Source organism: Hemitrygon akajei, chromosome 30 (genome assembly GCF_048418815.1).
Source record: "Hemitrygon akajei chromosome 30, sHemAka1.3, whole genome shotgun sequence".
Classification (NCBI taxonomy): domain Eukaryota; kingdom Metazoa; phylum Chordata; class Chondrichthyes; order Myliobatiformes; family Dasyatidae; genus Hemitrygon; species Hemitrygon akajei.
In genome coordinates this window covers 16,571,806-16,593,514 of record NC_133153.1, presented here as the reverse complement: position 1 = coordinate 16,593,514, position 21,709 = coordinate 16,571,806, and the positions used below count along the sequence as shown (strand labels likewise).

The window sequence follows — 21,709 nt, the reverse complement described above, 5'->3', positions numbered from 1 at the left end:
TGCACAAAAACTCTGTCATTGATGAGCATTTAATCTTGAACTCCCTACAGAGGGGGCATTGGATCATCAGCACAGCCAAGGAAGATATTAATGGAGAGCTGAGCTGGACAGGACAAGCTACAGTATTCTTCACATGATACACATCTTCACTGAGAATAGATGGGTTTTTAAAAAAAAAGCGGCATGGTGAAAATGCAAAGACATTTGAAAGAGAATGAAGCGCAAGGCTGAGCAGTTTAAATTATACCTTAATTTCATCAATCCATTCGCGGACATTCAGGAAACTCAGCTCTGAGGTCACATCATATAGCAACAACACGCCGTGAGCTTTTCGGAAGTAAGACTTTGCAATACTACGAAACCTTGGGATGGGGAGAGAGAAGAGTATACGTCACTGACAAGCATTTGTAGTGGAATTCTTTTATCAAATTAGTGCTGGATTTCAATCTCAGTGCTGGAAGATTAGATCAACCAGAGAGATTTGAGAAATATCAAGTAATAACTACATTGATATGATCTGACCTCGCATTAGTTTAAAAAGACATTGCAATGCAAAACGAAATAATCACAGAACAGGTGGGGCCTCAAGTCAAATGAGAAACCAATGTAGTTTCCATGAACTGCATTTAAATTGGGCTATTGTTAGATATCTGGACACTAGTAAGCTCATTTGAAACCTTAACCATTTTTTTAAATTATCAAGAGTAATGCAAATGAGCTACCTTATTCAAACTGCAACAAATTGCTACTCTAAGTATGCTATGGAACACATCTTAAAACAATTTGGTTTTCCAAAAAAAGTACTTTAAGATGCTGTTGAATTGGGCTGGTTCACAGAGCGTTTTATATCCTACGACATACTAATAATTTCATAAGAATGGCTTTAAAATAAGCTTCTTAAAACATGTGCAATTGGACCTCAACGTTTATCCATGGCAAAATATTCCATCCTGTAAAAGTTTGTTATTTATTTCCAAAGTACAATTTCCAAGGAGCATTGGAAGGCAAATTTCTTTGCAAAAATAAAGGACAACCTGGGGCTGGCAATTAGAAGCGCACCACGGATTTGTTAGCACTTATAGTTTTAAGGCAGTAAGACCATAAGATATAGGAGTAGAATTAGGCCATTTGGCCCATCAAGTCGGCTCCATCATTTCATCATGACTGATTCATTTTTCCTCTCAGCCCCATTCTCTTGCCTTTTCCCATATCCCTTCATGCCCTAACCAATCAAGAATCTATCACCCTCTGCCTTAAATATACATACGGACTTGGCCTTCACAGCTGCCCATGGCAACGAATTCCATGGATTTGCCACTCTCTGGCTAAAGAAATTCCTCTTCATCTTCATTCTAAAAGGACACCGCTCTATTCTGAAGCTGTGTCCTCTGGTCTTAGACTCTCCCACAATAGGAAACACCCTCTCCACATCCACTCTATCAAGGCCTTTCACCATTCGATAGGTTGCAATGAAGTCACCCCTCATTTTTCTGAATTGCAGCGAATAAAGGCCCAAAGCCATCAAATGTTCTTCATACGACAAGCCATTCAATCCTGGAATCATGTTTGTGAACCTCCTTTGAACCCCCTCTGGTTTCAGCATATCCTTTCTAAGATAAGAGACTCAAAATTGCTCACAATGCTCCAACTGAGGCCTCACCAGGGCTTTATAATCTCTCAACATTACATCCTTGCTTATATATTCTGGTCCTCTTGAAATGAATGCTAACATCACATTTGCCTTCCTCACCACAGACTCAACCTGCAAACTAACCTTTAGGGAATCCTGTACAATGACTCCCAAGTCCCTTTGCGCTTCAGATTTTTGTATTTTCTCTCATTTAGAAAATAGCCATCACTTTCATTTCTTCTACCAAAGTGCATGACTATACACTTCCTGACACTGTATTCAATTTACCTCACCCAAGCCTGACATATGCTTAGTGGTTTTACAGCCATTGGTTGCCTCCTATAGCCAACCTACCACTCTCTTCAGAAGATCTGCCTTTGTTTATAATTAACATGCACCTGGAAAGTAGTTTCATCTGCTGAAGTTTTCACGCTTCAGTCTCTAGAGTGGGGCTTGAAATCACAACTCTCCACTTGCAAGGTGAACTTTCTGTCAAGTGTCAAGAAGTACAGATAGATGCAGTGCTACATCCCAAAGATAAAGTAGTATTCTAAAGGGAGGATGGGGCAACTGGAGCTGGCAAGGCAAGTCTAACACAGCATAAAACCAAATGAGAGGGTGTTTAATATAGTGGGAAGGTAGAGGATTGGAAAGCTTCTAAAAATGAACAGAAGGCAACTTAAGAGCCATAAAAGAGATAAAATAGGAAATATGAAGGTAACCTTGCAGCCAGGAATGCCCCCAGCAAGGAACATCTTGTTCTCCTGGGTGAATTCAATACCAGAGTGGGTGCAGATCATGATTCATTGCCTTCCTGGCTAGGTCACTTTGGCATGGGCAAGATGGACGAGAACAGACAGCAATTTTTGGAGTTCTGCACCCATCTTGATCTATGTATCACCAACTCGTATTTCGAGGCCAAGTTTCAGCATTAGGTTTCCTGGAGACACCCTCACTACAGACACTGGCACCAGCTGGACTTGATCCTGGTTAGGCGCTCCTTCCTCGGCAGGGTGCATTTCACACATTCCTACCGTAGCGCAGGCTCCGACACAGACCACTGGTGCAAGATCAGATGGCAGTCAAAGAAATTCCATCGTGCTAAACAGGCACTGATCTCAGCAAGATGTCCGATCTGTTGGAGCAGTTTGTTCAGTCCTTCAAGCACTGATCACCCAGCACTCCACAACACTGCCACTGAGAAATAGTATCTTCTGCAGAATACCATCTACACACAGCCTTAGCTACCTTTGGAAAGAAGACCTCAAAAACAAATCCAACAAGATGACCCCCCATCTCTGAAACATTCACCAACTGAGAGGAACCTACAGACCTTCAGAACTTCAGAGCTCTGTGCCAACAAGTACTAGATGCAGCTCAGTGAAGACATCCAGACTGCAGAAATTACAGGCAATATCAGGGTCAGCCATCAAAAAAGAACTCAGCCCCTCTTACAGCAAGATGGCTCCCCTCAAATCCATCAATGGGGATGTAATCACACTCAGGGGCAACCAGATGGAGAGAAGGATAGAACATTACTCTGACCTCTGCTCCAGAGTGAACACTATCACCATCTCAGCCCTGCACTCCATTGAGTTCCAGCCGACAATGGAAGAACTGGATGCAGGGCCAGTCCTAGAGGAGCTCAGGGAAGGCACCAGGCATCAAACAATGCATGACTACCCTACTCCACCTACTGCATGAAATCCTCTGTCAGTGCTGTACCACTGATCATTACCCTCTACAAAGCAAAGGTGAGGGAAATGACTAAAACTATAGGGACATTACCCTTCTGAATGCTGCTGGAGAAGTCTTTGCCCAAGCCTTCTTGGTCCACCTACGGATGTTGGCTGAATATGCCCACCCAGAGTCAACACAAAGTGGCTTCCGTGCTGGAAGGTCAACTGTGGACATGATTTTTTCACTCTGCCAGCTCCAGGAGAAGTGCAAAAAAACCCTACATGGTGTTTATTGATCTCACCGAGACATTTGACTTTGTCAGCAGAGATGGGCTCTTTCAAATCCTCTCTACATGGCTGCTCACCGTGACTACAGAGCATGATCAAATCTTCCACAACAACATGAAGGGGACTGTGCAGTAGAACAACAGCTCTTCGCAGTGCTTTGACACAGCAACAGCATTAAGCAAGGTTGTGTTTCCACCCCAACACTCTTCAGAATCTTCTTTGCCCTTCTCCCGAGTCTCGCATTTGGCACTGCAACAAAGGGGATCTACCTCCACACTAGATCACAAAGCAGGTTTTTAAGCTCGTTGACCGAAGCGCCAAAACCAAGGTGCGCAAGGCTATGATCAGAGATTTGCTGTCTGCAGATGATGCAGCAGTCTCTCCCACATTTTGCACAGCCTCCAGGGCTTGATGACCGCTTCTCCCAGCCCTGCATGGAATTTGGTCTGCCTATAAGCCTGAATAAGACACATGTTTTGGCACCACCAATCATTACCAGAGATAACTGCCAACTGAATGTTGTTAACATAGCTGGGGTCCATCATCAGTGGCAACCTCTCCTTGGATGCAGGAAACAGCAGGTGCATTGGGAAAGCCTCACCACACGAGTCTTAGAGAATGCCAAACTCTCAGTCAAAACAAAGATGGCTGTGCACAACATTTGTGTCACAAGCAGCAAGACCTGGGCAACATATGCTAAAGCAGGAGAGAAAGTTCAATGCCTTCCACTGAAGGTTCCTTCATTGCATTTTGGGCATCTCCTAAAGAGACAGACTACCCAATGCTGAGGTTCTTTCTCATGCCTGCCTCCCTAACGTATACCCCCTCCTCAGACAGTGTAGGCTGCACTGGCTGGGTACACCTGCTGCATGCAGGATGGCCGTATCACAAAATATTCAGCTGGCTTCAAGCAAGAGAATAGCTGGGCACCTGCAACTGCAGTACACAGATGTCTGAAAGAGGGACATGAAAGCACTGGACTCAACATTGAGTTGTGGGAGAAACCTGCAGCCAACTGTACCAAATGGAGAATACTCTGAAACAACAACTTAAGTCAGGCGAGGAAGATTTCCTGAACGCTGCAGAAGAAACACTGCATCTGCAGAAGAGCTGAAACCACTTATAGATGCAACCTTTGCAACAGAGGCTGCCACGCTCACATTGGTCACATCAGCCACAGACAATGCCAGACCCAAAACGTAGATAGCCAGGACACAACATTCATCGTTGACCTTGACCAACTGAGAGCCAGCTAACAAAAGAGAGACGAGAATGGATATCGGACCGCTGGAAAGGTAGTAAAGGGGGACAACGAAATGGCAGATGAAGTATTTCACGTCATTCTTCACCTTGGATGACACTAGCAGAATGCCAAGCATGCGAGAGTGTCAGAGGCAGAAGTGAATGTCATTGCAATAACTAGGGAGAAAGTGCTTGGGAAGCTGAAATAACTGAAGGTAGATAAGTCACCTGGACCAGATGGACTACACCCCAGAGTTCTGAAAGAGGTAGCTGAAGAGATTGTGCAGGTATTAGTAATGATCTTTCAAGAATCAGTAGGTTATGGAATGGTTCCAGAAGAATGGAAAACTGAAAACTTCACCCTTCAAGAAAGGAAGGAGGCTGGAGAAAGGTAACTATAGGCTAGTTAGCTTGACTTGTGATTGGAAAGATCTGTACTGTATTATTAAGGTCATAAGACATAGGAGCAGAATTAGGCCATTCGGCCTATCGAGTCTGCTCCGCCATTTCCCTCTCAACCCAATTCTTCTGCCCTCTCCCCATAATATTTCATGCCCTGACTTTTCTAAGAATCTATTAACTTCCCCCTTAAATGTAAATAATGACCAGGCCTCCACAGCCACCTGTAGCAACATTTTCCACAGATTCACCGACCTTTGGCCAAAAGAAATTTCTCCTCATCTCTATTCTAAATGGACAACCCTCTAGTTAGAAATTACTCCCCCAGTCCTAAACTCATCCACTATAGGAATATCCCATCCACTCTATCCAGGCCTTTCAATAGCTTTCAATGAGATCCCCCTCCTTCTTCTAAATTCCAGCGAGTACAGGCCCAGAGCCATCAAATGTTCCCAATACATTAAATTTGCTGATGATACTAAGCTGGGTGACAGTGTGACATGTGATGAGGATGTTAGGAGAATTCAGGGTGACTTAGATAGGCTGGGTGAGTGGGCAGATACTTGGCAGATGACGTTTAATGTGAATAAGTGTGAGGTTATCCACTTTGGGAGTAAGAACAGGAAGGCAGATTATTATCTGAATGGTGTAGAGTTAGGTAAGGGAGAAATACAAAGAGATCTAGGAGTCCTTGTTCATCAGTCACTGAAGGTGAATGAGCAAGTTCAACAGGCAGTGAAGAAGGCTAATGGAATGTTGGCCTTTATTACAAAGGGAATTGAGTACAAGAGCAAGGAAATCCTCTTGCATTTGTACAGAGCCCTGGTGAGACCACATCTGGAGTATTGTGTACAGTTTTGGTCTCCAGGGTTAAGGAAGGACATCCTGGCTGTAGAGGAAGTGCAGCGTAGATTCACAAGGTTAATTCCTGGGAGGTCTGGACTGTCTTACGCAGAGAGGTTAGAGAGACTGGGCTTGTACACACTGGAATTAAGGAGATTGAGAGGGGATCGGATTGAAACATATAAGATTATTAAGGGATTGGACAAGATAGAGGCAGGAAATATGTCCAGTACCAGAGGGCATGGTTTGAGAATAAGGGGTAGGTCATTTAGGACAGAGTTAAGGAAAAACTTCTTCTCCCAGAGAGTTGTGGGGGTCTGGAATGCACTGCCTTGGAAGGTAGTGGAGGCCAATTCTCTGGATGCTTTCAAGAAGGAGCTAGATAGATATCTTATGGATAGGGGAATCAAGGGATATGGGGACAAGGCAGGAACCGGGTATTGATAGTAGATGATCAGCCATGATCTCAAAATGGCGGTGCAGGCTCGAAGGGCCGAATGGTCTACTTCTGCACCGATTGTCTATTGTCTATTAACCCTTTCATTCCCAGAATCATTCTCGTGAACCTCCTCTGAACCCTCTCCAATGTTTTTCTTAGATAAGTGGCCCAAAACTGCTCACAATACTCCAGGTGCAGTCTGACCAACGTCTTATAAAGCTTCAGTATTACATTCTTGCTCTTACATTCTAGTTCACTTGAAAAGAATGCTAACATTGCATTTGCCTTCTATACCACCGATTCACCTTGCAAGTTAAGCTTTGGGAATCCTGCATGAGGACTCCCAAGTACTTTTGCCCTTGGATTCTTGAACTTTCTCTCCATTTAGAAAATAGTCTATGGTTTTATTCCTTCCTCCAAAGTGCAGGACCATACACGCTAATCCATCTGCCACTTCTTTGCCCATTCTCTTAATCGGCCTAAATCCTTCTGAAGCATCTCTGCCTCCTCAACACTTACTTTCCCTCCACTAATCTTCATATCATCCACAAACATAGCCAGAAAGCCACCAATTCTGCCATCCAAATGACTGACATACAATGTAAAAAGAAATAATCCCAATACAGACCCCTGTGGAACACCTCTGGTCACTGTCAGCCAATCAGAAAAGGCTCATTTATGCCCACTCTTTGTCTCCTGTCAATCAGCCAATGCTCTATCCATTGTTAGTATCGTTCCTGTAGTAACTTGGGCTCTTAACTTCCCCTTCCCCCATGGCTTTTTTAGTTGCCTTCTGATGATTTTTAAAAGCTTCCCAATCCTCTACCTTCCCACTAATTTTTGTTCCGTTTTATGCTTTCTCTTTTGTTTTTATGTTGGCTTTGACTCAGCCACAGTTGTGTCATCCTGCCATTAGGATACTTCTTTGAGATGTTTCTATCCTGCACCTTCCAAATTGCTCCCAGAAACTCCAACTATTGCTGCTCTGCTTCATCGCTTCGAGTGTTCCCTTCCAATCAACTTTGGCCAGCTCCTTTTTCATGCTTCTGTAATTCCCTTTACTCCACTGTAATAACCATAGATTTGACTTTAGATTCTCTCTTACCTTAAGCTCACCAATCAAATCCAGCTCATTACATAACACCCAATCCAGAATAGCTGACTCCTTAGTGGGCTCAACCACTAGGTGCTCTAAAAGCTATCTCACAGGCATTCAACAAACACTCTCTCTTGGGATCCAAAATCAGCACCAATTTGATTTTCCCTCCATCTACCTGTATATTGAAATCCCCCGTGACTGTCATAATATTGCCCATTTGACATGCATTTTCTGTCTCCGGCTGTAATTTGTAAACCACATCCTGGCTTCTGTTTGGACGAATGTATATAACTCCCATCAGGGTCTTTTTACACTTGCAGTTTCTTAACTCTACTCACAAAGATTCTACATCTTCCAAATCTATGCACCTCTTTCTAAGGATTTGATATCATTGTTTGCCATCAGAGCCACGCCACTCCCTATGCCTAGCCTTCTGATACAATGTGTATCCTTAGATGTTAAGTTCCTAACTACAATCTACGGACCCAATCCGAGTCATCCCTGATTCTGGTCCCTGTGAGGCAACACACCATCCGGGTGTCTCTAATCACGTCCATGTCCACATTATCTAACTATGGAATCCCGTATCACTATCACAGACTTCTTCTCCCACTTCCCACTGAGCTAAACCGCCAGCTCAGTGCCAGAGAAAAGGTAGTCCCCTGCCCCCGCCCCCAATAGCATCCAAAACTGTATACTTTTTATTGAGGGGAACGGCCACAGTGGTATTTTGCACTGGCTGCCCATCTCTTTTACCTTTTCTGAAAGTCACCCAGGTGCTGGTCTCCTGCAACTTAGGGGTAGCTACCTCCCTGTAGTTCCTATGTTTCATGTCCTCAGTTTCCCGTATGAGTAAGGTCAGCTTAGTTCCTTAACACATTCTCTGAGGAGCTGCAGTTCGGTGCATCCGGTGCAGATGTGGTTATCCGGGAGGCTGGAGCTCTCCCAGATCTCACACAAAGAACACAACACAGACCCTAGAGCTATCCTCATGCTCTAACTATGTACTTAACAAAGAATGAAGAAGGTGGTGGTAATTACCAGATATGTGCTTCACCCAAGCCCGATGAACCAAAGCCTCCCTACTCTAACACTAAGTGCATCCCATCAATGGCTGCTCCACTTGTCCCTGCCATTTTTTAAAAATCACTTTGCTAATGAATTGCTATTTGATGGGGCCACTGGAAAATGCCAAAGGTCTGCGAACGCTCATTTTTAAAATCTCTCTCATGGACCTGTGAGTTGCCTCCTCTCTCCCCTCCCGATTTGATTGGGCTGGTGGAAAAGCAGCAGCTGAGGTTTTGGGGGTACTTGGAGGCGCACGATAATATAGGCCTAAGCCAGCATGATTTCCTTACGGGGAAATCGTGCCTGACAAATCTGTTGAAATTCCTGGAGGACATAGCAGGCAGGATAGACAGGGAGTCAGTGGATTTTGTTTCCTTGGATTTTCAGAAGATCGTTGACAAGGTGACACACGTGAGGCTGCTTAACAAGACAAGAGTCCATGATAATACAGGAACGATACTAACATGGATAGAAAATTGGCCGAATGGCAGGAGGCAAAAAAAAGGGTCCTTTTCTGATTGGCTGTCAATGACTAGTGGTGTGCTGCAGGGGTCGGTGTTGGGACCGCTCTTTTCATGCTAAATGGCATTGATTTGGATGAAGAAATTGATGCCTCTGGTGGGCAAGTTTGCAGATGAAGTTAGGTGGAGGGTCAGGTTGTAGGAGGACTTGGACAGATTGGGAGAATGGGTAAAGAAGTGGCAGATGCAATGTAGTGTAGGGAAATGCATGATCAAGCACGTTGGTAGAAGGAATAAAACTATAGACTATTTTCTAAATGGGAATTAAATTCGAAAAAATATGAGGTGCAAAAAGCCCTGAGAGCCCTTGTGCAGGATTCCCCAAGGGTTAACTTGCAGGTTGAGTCGGTGGTAAGGAAGGCAGATTCATTGTTAGCATTCACTTTCAGAGGACTAGAATACAAAAGCAAGGATGCAATGCTGAGACTTTATAAAACATTGGAGTATTGTGAGAACTTGGACCCCTTATCTAAGAGAATGTGCTGGTATTGGAAAGGGTCCAAAGGAGGATCACAAGAATGATCCCGGGAATGCAAGAGTTAATTTATGGGGAGCATTTGGTGGCTCTTCGTCTATACTCGCTGGAATTTAGAATAATGATCTCATTGAAACCTAACGTATTGAAAAGCCTGTATAGAGTGGATGTGGGGATGATGTTTCCTATAGTGGGGGAGTCTAGGACCAGAGAGCAAAACCTCAGAACAGAAAGATTCCATTTAGAGCAGATGAGGACATTTCTTTAGCCAGAGTGTGGTGAATCTATGGCATTCATTGCCACAGATGTCTGTGCAGTCTAAGTCATCAGGTATATTAAAGGCAGATGTTGATAAGTTCTTGATTAGTTGGGTTGAGAGGGATAATAAATCAGACATGATGGAATGGTGGAGCAAACTTGATGATCTAATTCTGTTCCTATGTCTTACGGTCTTAAACTCAGTAGAGAAATAAATATTTCCTAGTTTCAGTCTCCATTACCTCTCCTGCCCTGCTGTGTCCCAGATCTGTAAGGTGGCCCTTTCACCATCAACCAACAGCTTCTTCATTTGGAAATCAACTCCTGGAAACAAACAAATTACATCGAAATCACACGCTTCGCTAGGATCAGAACTTTTACCATTTAAAAAGTAAATTTAACTTCTCACATTGCCCGTTAGATTCAAATGCACCTCCCTCAGTGAATGAGAAATCAAAACAGTCCAAACACTTTTTCATCAATAGCAAAACTGGTCCCAAAGTTGTTCAATATTATTACAAGAGTTTCTCCTGCACCCTTGGTGATTACAGGGTGCCAGGCTAGTTTCCGGACTCATTGGGACAGCGTACTGCGGTTGTGTAGACTTGTTACTGTGGAGGCCAGGCAAGGGTGAGAAGAGCAAGGTGACAGAAGGTTGACCTCATTTCTCCATGGGACCTCTTATCTTTTTTTAATATTTTTAATTGAGATACAGTGTGGAGTAGGCACATCCGGCCCTTTGGAGCTGAGCTGCCAGGGAATCCCCAATTGAATCCTATCCTGATCAAGGAACAATTTACAATGACCAATTAACCTACCAATGGTTCACCTTTGAACTGTGGGAGCAAACCAGAGCACCCGGAAGTCACGAGGAGAATGTGCCATTTCCAGGCGTCATCAGGAATCGAACGCAGGCTGCCTGTACGGTAAAGCGTTGTGCCAACAACTATGCTACTGTGCCACCCAGTTTTGCAGCCAGGTTGTGAAATCAGCTCCCACAACTCAGAGACTTGTACACAAAAAAAAAATTAGCTGGAGCTCTACAAAGGGAAGACCACACTGTTGGAGATGCCATCCTTCAAATGAAATGTTAACTGGTGACCTCCTCTCCCTTTAGGTCAACATCACATGCAGCATCCCAAGAACAGTCCTCCATTATTCTGCACCATTTAGCTCTCACTGAACCTCACCAAAACAAATATACAGTCTCACTCATGGAGAATTGAGACCTTGCTGGGTAAAACTGGTCCTATACTGTCAAAGCAATTCATCTACTGAAGAATGCTTTACGGGTAGCACCAGGTCATGAGATGTTATATTAAATTCTTTCAAATAAATAGACTAAAGGCACCCATGATACCGCACCCACTAAAGGCACAGGGCCAGGCAGCGGAGGAGTCAGCTCACCCAGTGTGGTAGGAATGTGTCCTTTGAACTCGTTCATGCACAGCCGCAGCAAAAAGCTTGATTTCCCTGAACCTGCATCTCCTGCCAGAACCAGTCTGTACAAGGGTCCATCTGCCCGGAAGTCAGGCCCTTTATAGGTGTCTGTCTGAAAATCAAAAACAAACCTAACTGAGAAAGTACACATTTTATAAAAAATAACACATATCCTCCCCTTTTTTGTACCGCCTTCTGTTCAATACAGGTACAAAGATCTTAGACACTCAAGAAATAAACCTTGCTATGCACTGCAGTCTAGACATTAATAATGACTGGGGGTTAGTCTCAATCCACTCCTTTGTGAGCCCTATGAAAAACTAGCCAATCCCACAAAGAGAGCATTGACACCATGATATAGGTCTTTTGAAGCAATCTGCCCCGTGAGCTTCTGTCACCCAATCATAGTCAGATTGGTGTCTCACTTCAATTTTCATTAGACAAGGCTCCACAATTGTCACTTAATAAAAATCTGTGCTTCATTGCCTTGGAACTGCTGATTATTCCAAAATCCATAAGTTTGAGAAGGTGCATTTCAGGAGCCCACTACTAATGAACGGAATCTTATTTCTCAGCTTCTTTTCTAGTCTGACCCAAGGACTCTAGAGGCTACTGAATTAGTATAGAACTTATCTGACCAATTACATAATCAGAACCTTCGAACAAGCTTTTTAATTTACCCCAATGTTCCCTTATTACCTTCAGTTTAAATTACTTTCAAATAAGTAACCCAATAGAGTGTTTTTAAAGTTATGACTGAACCAGCCTCTGCTGCCCATTCAAGTGATATGTTCTCAATGACTCACATACTGAGCACATTTCTCATCTCCCTTCTGATCCTTTTCCAATTGCCAATTAGTTCCAACCCATACAATTCTCAAGATGACAGGATGCATTGAAGTCTTTGGACACATGACATCAGAAAATCAGAAGCAATATACAAATGCTGGTTCCTCCAGCATTTTGCATGTGTTGCTCAGGATTTCCAGCATCTGCAAAATCTCTTGTTGTTAGTAAATGTGAAACTATGTAGGCAGAGTAAATTGTAATGTGTTCAGAACGCATTGGCACAATGTCTAGGTGTCTCTCTAACAGAACGACTGACAGAACAGTTATAGAATTTTTCATTTAAAATACCATGGCATTTTCAGAAGACCATTATTTCTCCTGGCAAAAGAGCTGTCTTGTATAATCCTATAGTTGGCACTCCTTCAGCCAGTAAGGTCCTCTCCCCCACAAACATCTCACTACAAATTTCAAATGGCAAAAGAATACAATTTTCATAGCTTGCTAATTAATAAGTTAATTCAAACAAAACTGTTTTACAGGATGAATTTAATATTTTAAGGAAAGGAGAGAATTATATCTTGTATGACATTGCATCATAAAAATGTGGCATTAAGGAGTACAATTCTTTGGGGCAGGCAGGAAATATGTGTACAGATATCAGAGTTCTTTTCTTTGGCCAAGACACTTTACCAGTGGATTTTTTGGAAACTACAAGTGAAAAGGTGGGAGGCTGCAGGCTATGTGTCTGCAACAGGCAAGTTGAGGGAGTTACTCCGCCTGAGAATACCCACGCAGGATGGCACAGTGTAACAATTAGAGTCAGAGTCACATAGCATGGAAAAAGGCCTTTTGGTCCAACTGGCCCATAATGATTAAAATAACCATCCATCTAGTCCCATTTGCCCACGTTTGTCCTGCATCCCTCCTTCCCTAGGCACACAATTGTCCAAGTACCTATTCAATGTTGCTAATGTACCTGCCTCAACCACTTCCTCTGCCAGCTCATTCCATATGCACAGAATAGGGCAATTTGCTTTGTTATGCAGATACCTAAAGGTACCAGCCAGTATTGCAAGAGTTTATCATGTGGTCCCATTGAGGGTACTATAAATATGATAGAATAAGAGAAGGTGATTAGCATAGATACATTAGTGCATTGGCCAAAGCATGGAGTAGCTCTGTACTCAGAAGACTGAAATGAGGGTTTGAGGCAAAAAACCACAGACTGGGATAAAGCAGTGAATGGGAATGTAACCTCTTCAAAAGCAGACAGCAGCATTAGCACCAGGTAGAGTTTCAACATACTGAAAGAATTCTCCAGGAGTCACAGGGCCATGATACACAAAGACAAAATAAATAACTTGACAGTTAACAAAGTGATGAGAAAACTTTTTAAGTATATACTGCAAGAAACTCACACACACTCATGGGCCACTTTGTTAGGTACAAGTATGAAGCCCAGTGTGGTCTTCTGCTGCAGTAGCTCATCCACTTTATGGTTTGATGTATTTTGCATTTAGAAATTGTCTTCAGCACACTGTTGTAATGTGTGATTATATCTGAGTTGCTGTTGCCTTCCTGTCAGCATGAAACCGTTCAGCCATTCCCCTCTGACCTCTCTCATTAACAAGGTGTTTTCGTCCACAGAACTGCCACTCACTGGATTTCTCCCCCCCACCCCCCCACACACACACCATTCTCTGAAAACTCTAGAAACTGTTATGCGTGAAAATTCCAGGAGATCAGCAGTTTCCGAGATACTCAAACCATCCAGTCCTGAAGGAGGGCCATAGCCCGAAACGTCAACTATCTATTAATTTCCATCAACACACACAAAATGCTGGTGGAACACAGCAGGCCAGGCAGCATCTATAAGGAGAAGCACTGTCGACGTTTCGGGCTGAGACCCTTCATCAGGACTAACTGAATGAAAAGATAGCAAGAGATTTGAAAGTAGGAGGGGGAGGGGGAAATCCAAAATGATAGGAGAAGACCAGAGGGGGTGGAGTGAAGCTAAAAGCTGGAAAGGTGATTGGCAAAAGGGATACAGAGCTGGAGAAGGGAAAGCATCTTGGGATGGGAGACCTGGGGAAAAAGAAAGGGAGAGGGGGGCACCAGAGGGAGATGGAGAACAAGCAAAGAGTGATAGGCAGAGAGAGAAAAAAAAGGGGAGGGGGAAAATAAATAACTCAGGGATGGGTTAAGAAGGGGAGGAGGGGCATTAACGGAAGTTAGAGAAATCAATGTTCATGGCATCAGGTTGGAGGCTACCCAGACGGAATATAAGGTGTTGTTCCTCCAACCTGAGTGTGGCTTCATCTTGACAGTAGAGTAGGCCATGGATAGACGTATCAGAATGGGAATGGGACGTGGAATTAAAATGTGTGGCAACTAGGAGATCCTGCTTTCTCTGGCGGACAGAGTTCCACGTCCCATTCCCATTCTGATATGTCCATCCATGGCCTCCTCTACTGTCAAGATGAAGCCACACTCAGGTTGGAGGAACAACACTTTATATTCCGTCTGGGTAGCCTCCAACCTGATGGCATGAACATTGATTTCTCTAACTTCTGTTAATGCCCCTCCTCCCCTTCTTACCCCATCTCTGATTCATTTATTTCCTCCCCCCTCCCTTTTTTTCCTCTCTCTGCCCATCACTCTTTACCTGTTCTTCATCTCCCTCTGGTGCTCCCCTCCCCCTTTCTTTCTCCCTAGGTCTCCCGTCCCATGATCCTTTCCTTTCTCCAGCTCTGTATCCCTTTTGCCAATCACCTTTCCAGCTCCTAGCTTCACCCCACCCCCTCCGGTCTTCTCTTATCATTTTGGTTCTCCCCCCCCCCACTTTCAAATCTCTTACTACCTTTTCTTTCAGTTAGTCCTGACAAAGGGTCGCGGCCCAAAACGTCAACAGTGCTTCTTCCTATAGATGCTGCCTGGCCTGCTGTGTTCCACCAGCATTTTGTGTGTGTTGCTTGAATTTCCAGCATCTGCAGATTTCCTCGTGTATTAATTTCCATAGCTGCTACTTGATCTGTTGAGTCCCTCCAGCATTGATTGAGAGATAGAGATAGAGAGAAAGAAATATATATATCTGCAGACTTCCTCGTGTTTATGAGATTCTCCTGCTATCCTGCTCTAGGGGTAACTTATGGTGGCTATTAACCCACCAACCTACATATCTTTGGGATGAGGAAGGAAACGAGACAGAGGTCACATTCAACTCAGACGGCCAGAGCTGCAAAGCTCTATTACCTGCACCACTATACTGCACCTTTTTAGTTCCAATACTGTCATTTTGTGAAAATGTTTTAAATAACAATACCTTCCTTTCCAATTCACTATGTGAATCACCAGAAGGTGAGTAATTGGAACACAAGCCTGCAGCTAGTGCAGAACGAACCAGTTAACAGCTGCTTGGAGATCTTATATATGACAACATAGTCCTTTACTATCGTGCTATACCAGCTGAGAAGTGCTGTCAGAAACCTATTATGTCTGCTCTTGATACATATACATTTCCAAACAGCTGAAATGCCATGGCAATTTTTCACGAAAATACTTAATATTTTCCCGTAGCTTTATTTTAATTTGAAATATTCACAGATTTGAAGTGCTGTTATACTGTTGGAGACGGTAGGTGAACAGTGTGATTTTAAAAGCAAAACCTTTGCTATCAGGTAAAGGGAGGGAACTGGTCAAGTTTGCTGAGATAATGTTGTCAAAGATTCTTGCTCTAATTTACCAGCCTCCATAGAATCCAAGACATCTTCAAGGAATGGTGCCTTAGGAAGGCAATGTACATTATTAAGGATCCCCACCACCCAGGACATGCCCTTTTCTCATTTTTACCATCAGGAAGGAGATACAGAAGTATGAAGACACACATTCAGTGATTCAGGAACAGCTTCTTCCCCTCGGCCATCCAATTTCGAAATGGTTATTGAACCCATGAACACTACCTAACTTTTTTTTGCACTACTTATTTTCACTTAACTATTTGATATACTTGCTGTGATTCAGTTTTTTCCCTTTATATTTATCATGTATTTCATTGTCCCACTACCTGAAAATTTACAAATCTCATGCCATATGCCAGTGATATTAAATCTGATTCTGATTATTCATTGTTTTCGCTCTTTGGGGAAGCAGCAAAGGTTAAGCCAGTTTTTTACTGGAAGAGGACATCTAGTTTACTCAAAAAAAAATTTGCTAAGCCACAATTAGCTGTAATCAATTTAGCAGCAAATGGCCCTACCTACACCATTTAGGAATTTTATTTAAAAAAGTAAATCAGAATTGGTCATCTAGACATTAAAACTATTTATTGTTTTTTTTCATGCACTTCCAACTATATTAATCAAAGCACAGCATATTTAATTTCTTCAAAATTAAAAGCAATTGCCCTAGTCAAAGGCAAAGCCTGGATGATCCAGAGAACATTTTCCCGATGGTTGGATGTTACCTTGGGTGAAAATGCTGGTAAACGTCTCCGAGAAGATGCTGTGGAGCTACAACGACTAACCGACCGCAAGGGCTTCCAGCCTCCGGCCACTCCGTCCACCTCCGTCCTCACCTCCGGCATCTAATAGAAACACAGCCAAACTATCAATTCACCACCCTTCGCCAAGCCCACAGCAAGTGGACGATGTGCATTTGTATACACATTGTAAATAAAAGGAAATACAGTAGATGAAATTTCTCAAAATGATCACTTCTGACAAGCCTTGCATTAATGTCCAATTTCGTAATGCATCATTTCCTTATCCATTTAAATACAAATACTTCCATAATTTATTGATCACTTATGTTGCATTCCTAATCAAGTCAAATATCACAAAACAGTACTTTCAAATGTCATTATGCATAAAGAAGCATTGAGGCTGGTAGAAGTGAGTCTTGTGTAAGGCACAAGATCTTAATACATCAAAACAAGTGTGTCTCTGTCGCTCCATCTCAAATTGAATTAGCAGGGGCGTTTCAGAGCTTAAAAACACAGGTGGCAACAGTGGTATAATGTGGTATTCCAGTGGTATAACAGTGGCATAACTTGATTCCAGTTGTAGCCGGAATTGAATCAGTGGAGAAACAATGAAGAATAACAGGACTAGATTAAAATGATCTGGTGCTTTCCCAGAGTACATTACAAATAAGTTCTTCTCAGACTTCCAGGTACAGGGATCGATTACAACTGACGTTTCACTGACAAACTCTGCCATCTTCTTCAGGGATGAATGAAGAAGATGGCAGAGTTTGTATTCAAGACGTCGGTTATAACTGACTGTACCTGGCTGGAAGCCTGAGAAGAGTTAACTGGACTACAGGACTTCACAAAAATGAGGAGTGACATGCAGTGGAGGGACACAAAATGCTGGAGGAACTCAGCAGGCCAGGCAAGATTTATGGAAAAGAGTAGCCAATGCTCAAGCCAAGACCCTTCATCAGGACTCTTGGCCTGAAACGTGACTGTTTACTCTTTTCCACAGATGCTTCCTGATGTACTGAATTCCTCCAGCAGTTTGTGTGTTTTGCTTGGATTTCCAGCATCTGCAGATTTTCTTGTATTTGAAAGTAAGGGTAATTCTTAAAATTGCTTAACTGGGAGCCGAAGATGGACATCGGCAAGTGGAAAGCTGACAGAAGAACAGGATAGGTGGAAACTAGGAGCTGGGACACAAGCCAAATTTTGAATAGGCTGGAGTTTACCAAGGATGAAATCCCAGAGAACATTTGGATAATCAAGTCTGGAGGTAATACAAACACAGACTAGGTTTTCAAGATCAGAACAGCTGAGGCAAGGGTAAGAACTGATTTTGAAGCCAAACTGGACTGTAAAGTTGATGAGCTGACTAGGAGTTTGAAAGCTGCAGGAGAGGTCAAATGGGATATGAAGTTGTAAATATCCATCTTAAACCAAACTACAGCAAGAAGATTAATGATCAGAGAGTAGGCAATGGGGTTTGTTACCAGATGCCAAACACAGCAATAGTTTCAAGATTTAATTGAGAACCGCAAGAAGAACCTACATGATTAATTCAAAGTTCAAAGTAAATTTTATTATCAAAGTACATATATGTCACCATATACAACCCTGAGATTCATTTTCTTATAGGTATACTCAGAAAATCTATAGAATAGTAAATAGGATCAATGAAAGATCAACCAAAGTGCAGAAGACAACAAACCGTGCAAATGCAAATATAAATAAATAGCAATAAATACGAGAATATGAGATAATGAGATAAAGAGTCCTTAAAGTGAGATTATTGGTTGTGGGAACATCTGAATGATGGAGAAAATGTGTGTATTTATCCCTTTTATTCAGAAGCCTGATGGTTGAGGGGTAGTAACTGATCTTGCACCTGGTGGTGGAAATCCTGAGACTCTTGTACCTTCCACCTGATGGCAGCAATGAGAATTACATTCAAAGTAATGAGCCCAATTTAGAAATTGGAGGAGAGCGTCTTCAAATGCAATCGCTGCAGCCGAGACTGTCACTCCCGTGTGGGCCGGTCACAGCCACAACAGACGCTGCACCACCATCAGCAGCGGAATCAAAACTCTCCAGGCGCAGATCCACGGTCTCTCGAGACCGACGGATGCCACACACAGTTCATGTTACTTCCCTGTCTCTCACCATTTATTCAATCTATGTGGAAATAATATTCCTCATTCCTGGAATATTCTGCAATCAAAACTCAAGATTAATTGTGACTAGACCTTGCATTGCTGACTACTTTGCAGAACCAATCCACACTCCAGTTCCTGCACTATTCTTTTTAAGTCCGAGTTGCTAGGCTTTGAGGTCAGATCTCTATTGTATAGATTATATGAAAGGAATGTGGAATAGCAGGTTTATACCAGTAGGAGGTGGAAACAGACAGCTGACAGTAAAACAAAAGCATTTATCACACAAATCACTGCAAACAACTCCAATCCGGAAATGAAAGCCTCCCAGCAGGTTAGCTCACCTCTGCATCTGATGCCACGTACGAATAACTATAGTGCATTGTTTCACGGGAATCATTACTGCGATCGCTGTCATAGTCATCAGAAGAATAATCTGCCACATCCTGAGACGTGGACACACCACTGTCCAAGTATCGATCTGCCCAGTTTGCTACGGCAGATATTCTGTGGCTGGATTCGTCGTTGTTCAAAATCACAGCGTCAACATCTCCATTGGAAATACTACAAAGGATTATACAGAATACACAACACAAACTGGTTATTCAGTTCAATTGGTCTGGAGTTCTTACATTCCTTACATCACTATATTTTCATGTCTAGAATTTTTTTTAAAAAAAGCACTTCATGTTGTAATACAGTTTTCAACCAAACCACTGAGGAAGTGTCTCTTCGTTTCCCACGTGGACCACTTTAAATGTAACCTGTTCAACTCATTCACAGAACATTACAGCGAATATTATTTTTTGCACTCTCTCCAAGGTTTTCATCGCCTTCTGGTAGAATGGAGCCCAGAACCATGTGGAGCACTTTAAGAAACCTGTTGTCTCTTCCAAACTCCCGATCCAGAAAAGCAAACAAAAATTTCAGATGCAGAAAGTCCAAAAATCAAACTCCAGGAAAAGAAGATGTTAATGTTTCATGTTGATAACATTGCTGCAGAATACGTTGATGAAGGGTCAGCTCCAATTCTCTCCCCATTACTCCCTGATTTATTCCCTAAACCAATGAAGGATTATAGTAGTTTCAGAAATGTTCGCTCCATGTGTAACAAGTGACACTAGAGTTTTCTTATAATCACACAGCAGGATACACAGTGGATTGAAAGCCTAGACAGAGTAGATATGGAAAGGATATTTCCCATGGTGGGGGAGTCTAGGACAAGAGGGCACAGCCTAAGGATAGAGGGGAGTCCACTTAAAACAGAGATGTGGAGAAATTTCTTCAGCCAGAGAGTGGTGAATTTGTGGAACTTATTACCACAGGCAGCTGTGGAGGCCAGGTCATTGGGTGTATTTCAGACAAGTTTGATCGGTTCTTGATTGGACACAGCATTAAAGGTTACGGGGAGAAGGCTGGGGAGTAGGGCTGAGGAGGGGAGAAAAGGACCAGCCATGGTTGAATGGTGTAGCAGAATGATGGGCCAAATGGCCTAATTCTGCTCCTATGTCTTATGGTCTTATGTGGTACCTTAAGGAAGTCTGCTCTTTGATGTGAGAAGTTTACAGTTCAACTCTGTTAAGGGGTTCACCAATGATTCTAATACAAGTGACTCTAGCTCAGCATAAATTAAAAATCAACCTCAGTTCTACATTTATAAGTCTTTTCACTGTGCCATCTACATCAAAGGAGACCAACTAGCCTCCTGTCTACCCATTCTACTTCCTCCATTCCACCCTCAGGATTAAAAGACCTACTAAACATTTCCAGTCCTGCATTCACAAACTACTGGTTCATTACTTTGTGCTTTTAATTGATTGCTTGGGTTTATTTTCATCATTAATAACTTTATAAGCTACTGATAAATCAGTCCACTTGCAATTCAGCAAGTGCAACATCTGTAAAAAATGTTTTATTTTGCCTACCTGTTGTAGTTAATGGTATGCAATCTATTTCGTTGCTCTGAACCATCTGGCCCAATTAAGGAATGCTAGGTACAAAACAAATAAGTCCATAAGAAAATATTGCAAATATAGGATTCTAAAACCATAGGCAATAACAATTATTCTTCAATCTCAGGCTTCATAGACCTCCTTTCATCAGGGATCAGATGAGTGAATAGATCAAAATCTGGCAAAACCCAGTGGTTCAGAACAATTTACCATCCAAAATGAAGACTCCCATCAGTGCATTACTCCTGCCTGATCTGGTGCACATCTTTACCCAGATTTAGCTCTATAGTTCTAACCAATAAACAGGTGAATGTTTGGTAATCATCTGACTCAGTTTCAATCACTTCCAACAATTTACAAGGAATTGAATCTTCGTAACTACTGATTCCTTTTTTGTTTTTGCAATGGCCGTCTATTGTTTTGGTCAGCTAGGGGGGCATAAAAAGGCCCAATCTTTGCTGTCTTTGCTAGCAATGGTCATATTACAAAAAAAATTTTTTAAAAACACTACTATATACGGATTCTGGTACATTTAACCAAAGTTTCTACTTAATTACAAGATATTTAATGTAACTGACTGTAGCAAGCATTAGAAGACATCCTCCAAACACCAAACTCCTCTTAGGCAACAAAACACATTTGCTAGTACATGACCCCATCATTACAGACTTCATTCCATTGGGAAAAGCAGATGCTTTAGACCATATATGTGAAACTCAAGGCCCGCGGGCCAAATCCGGCCCGCAGTGGAATTATCTTTGGCCTGCGAGATAATATCTAATTACTATTAAAGCTGGCCCCATTAATCGAAGCGCCTATGGCTTATGATATGGCTAATGCTGAGTTTATTCAGGTACCAGGATTTCAGGGTTTTTAGTGTTTATTCGGCAGTCTTGCTCGGCAGTCTTCTTCATAAGAAACTGAATTTGTAAAGTGAAACACTTTGTAGTTATAGCAGAGACT

General features: G+C 42.6%; 1 protein-coding gene across 1 annotated transcript in view; it reads right to left on the bottom strand.

Moving 5' to 3' along the window:
• Positions 1-21,709, bottom strand: part of rasef2 (RAS and EF-hand domain containing 2) — an 81,467-nt gene that overhangs the window by 5,492 nt on the left and 54,266 nt on the right. Inside the window, exons 9-14 of the mRNA XM_073033041.1 lie at positions 20,720-20,784; positions 19,139-19,358; positions 16,633-16,752; positions 11,349-11,493; positions 10,184-10,265; positions 248-362 (exon numbers count right to left, since the gene is read on the bottom strand). Of these exons, the coding sequence (XP_072889142.1) occupies positions 248-362; positions 10,184-10,265; positions 11,349-11,493; positions 16,633-16,752; positions 19,139-19,358; positions 20,720-20,784 (747 nt within the window). The remainder of the gene's footprint in view (positions 1-247; positions 363-10,183; positions 10,266-11,348; positions 11,494-16,632; positions 16,753-19,138; positions 19,359-20,719; positions 20,785-21,709) is intronic.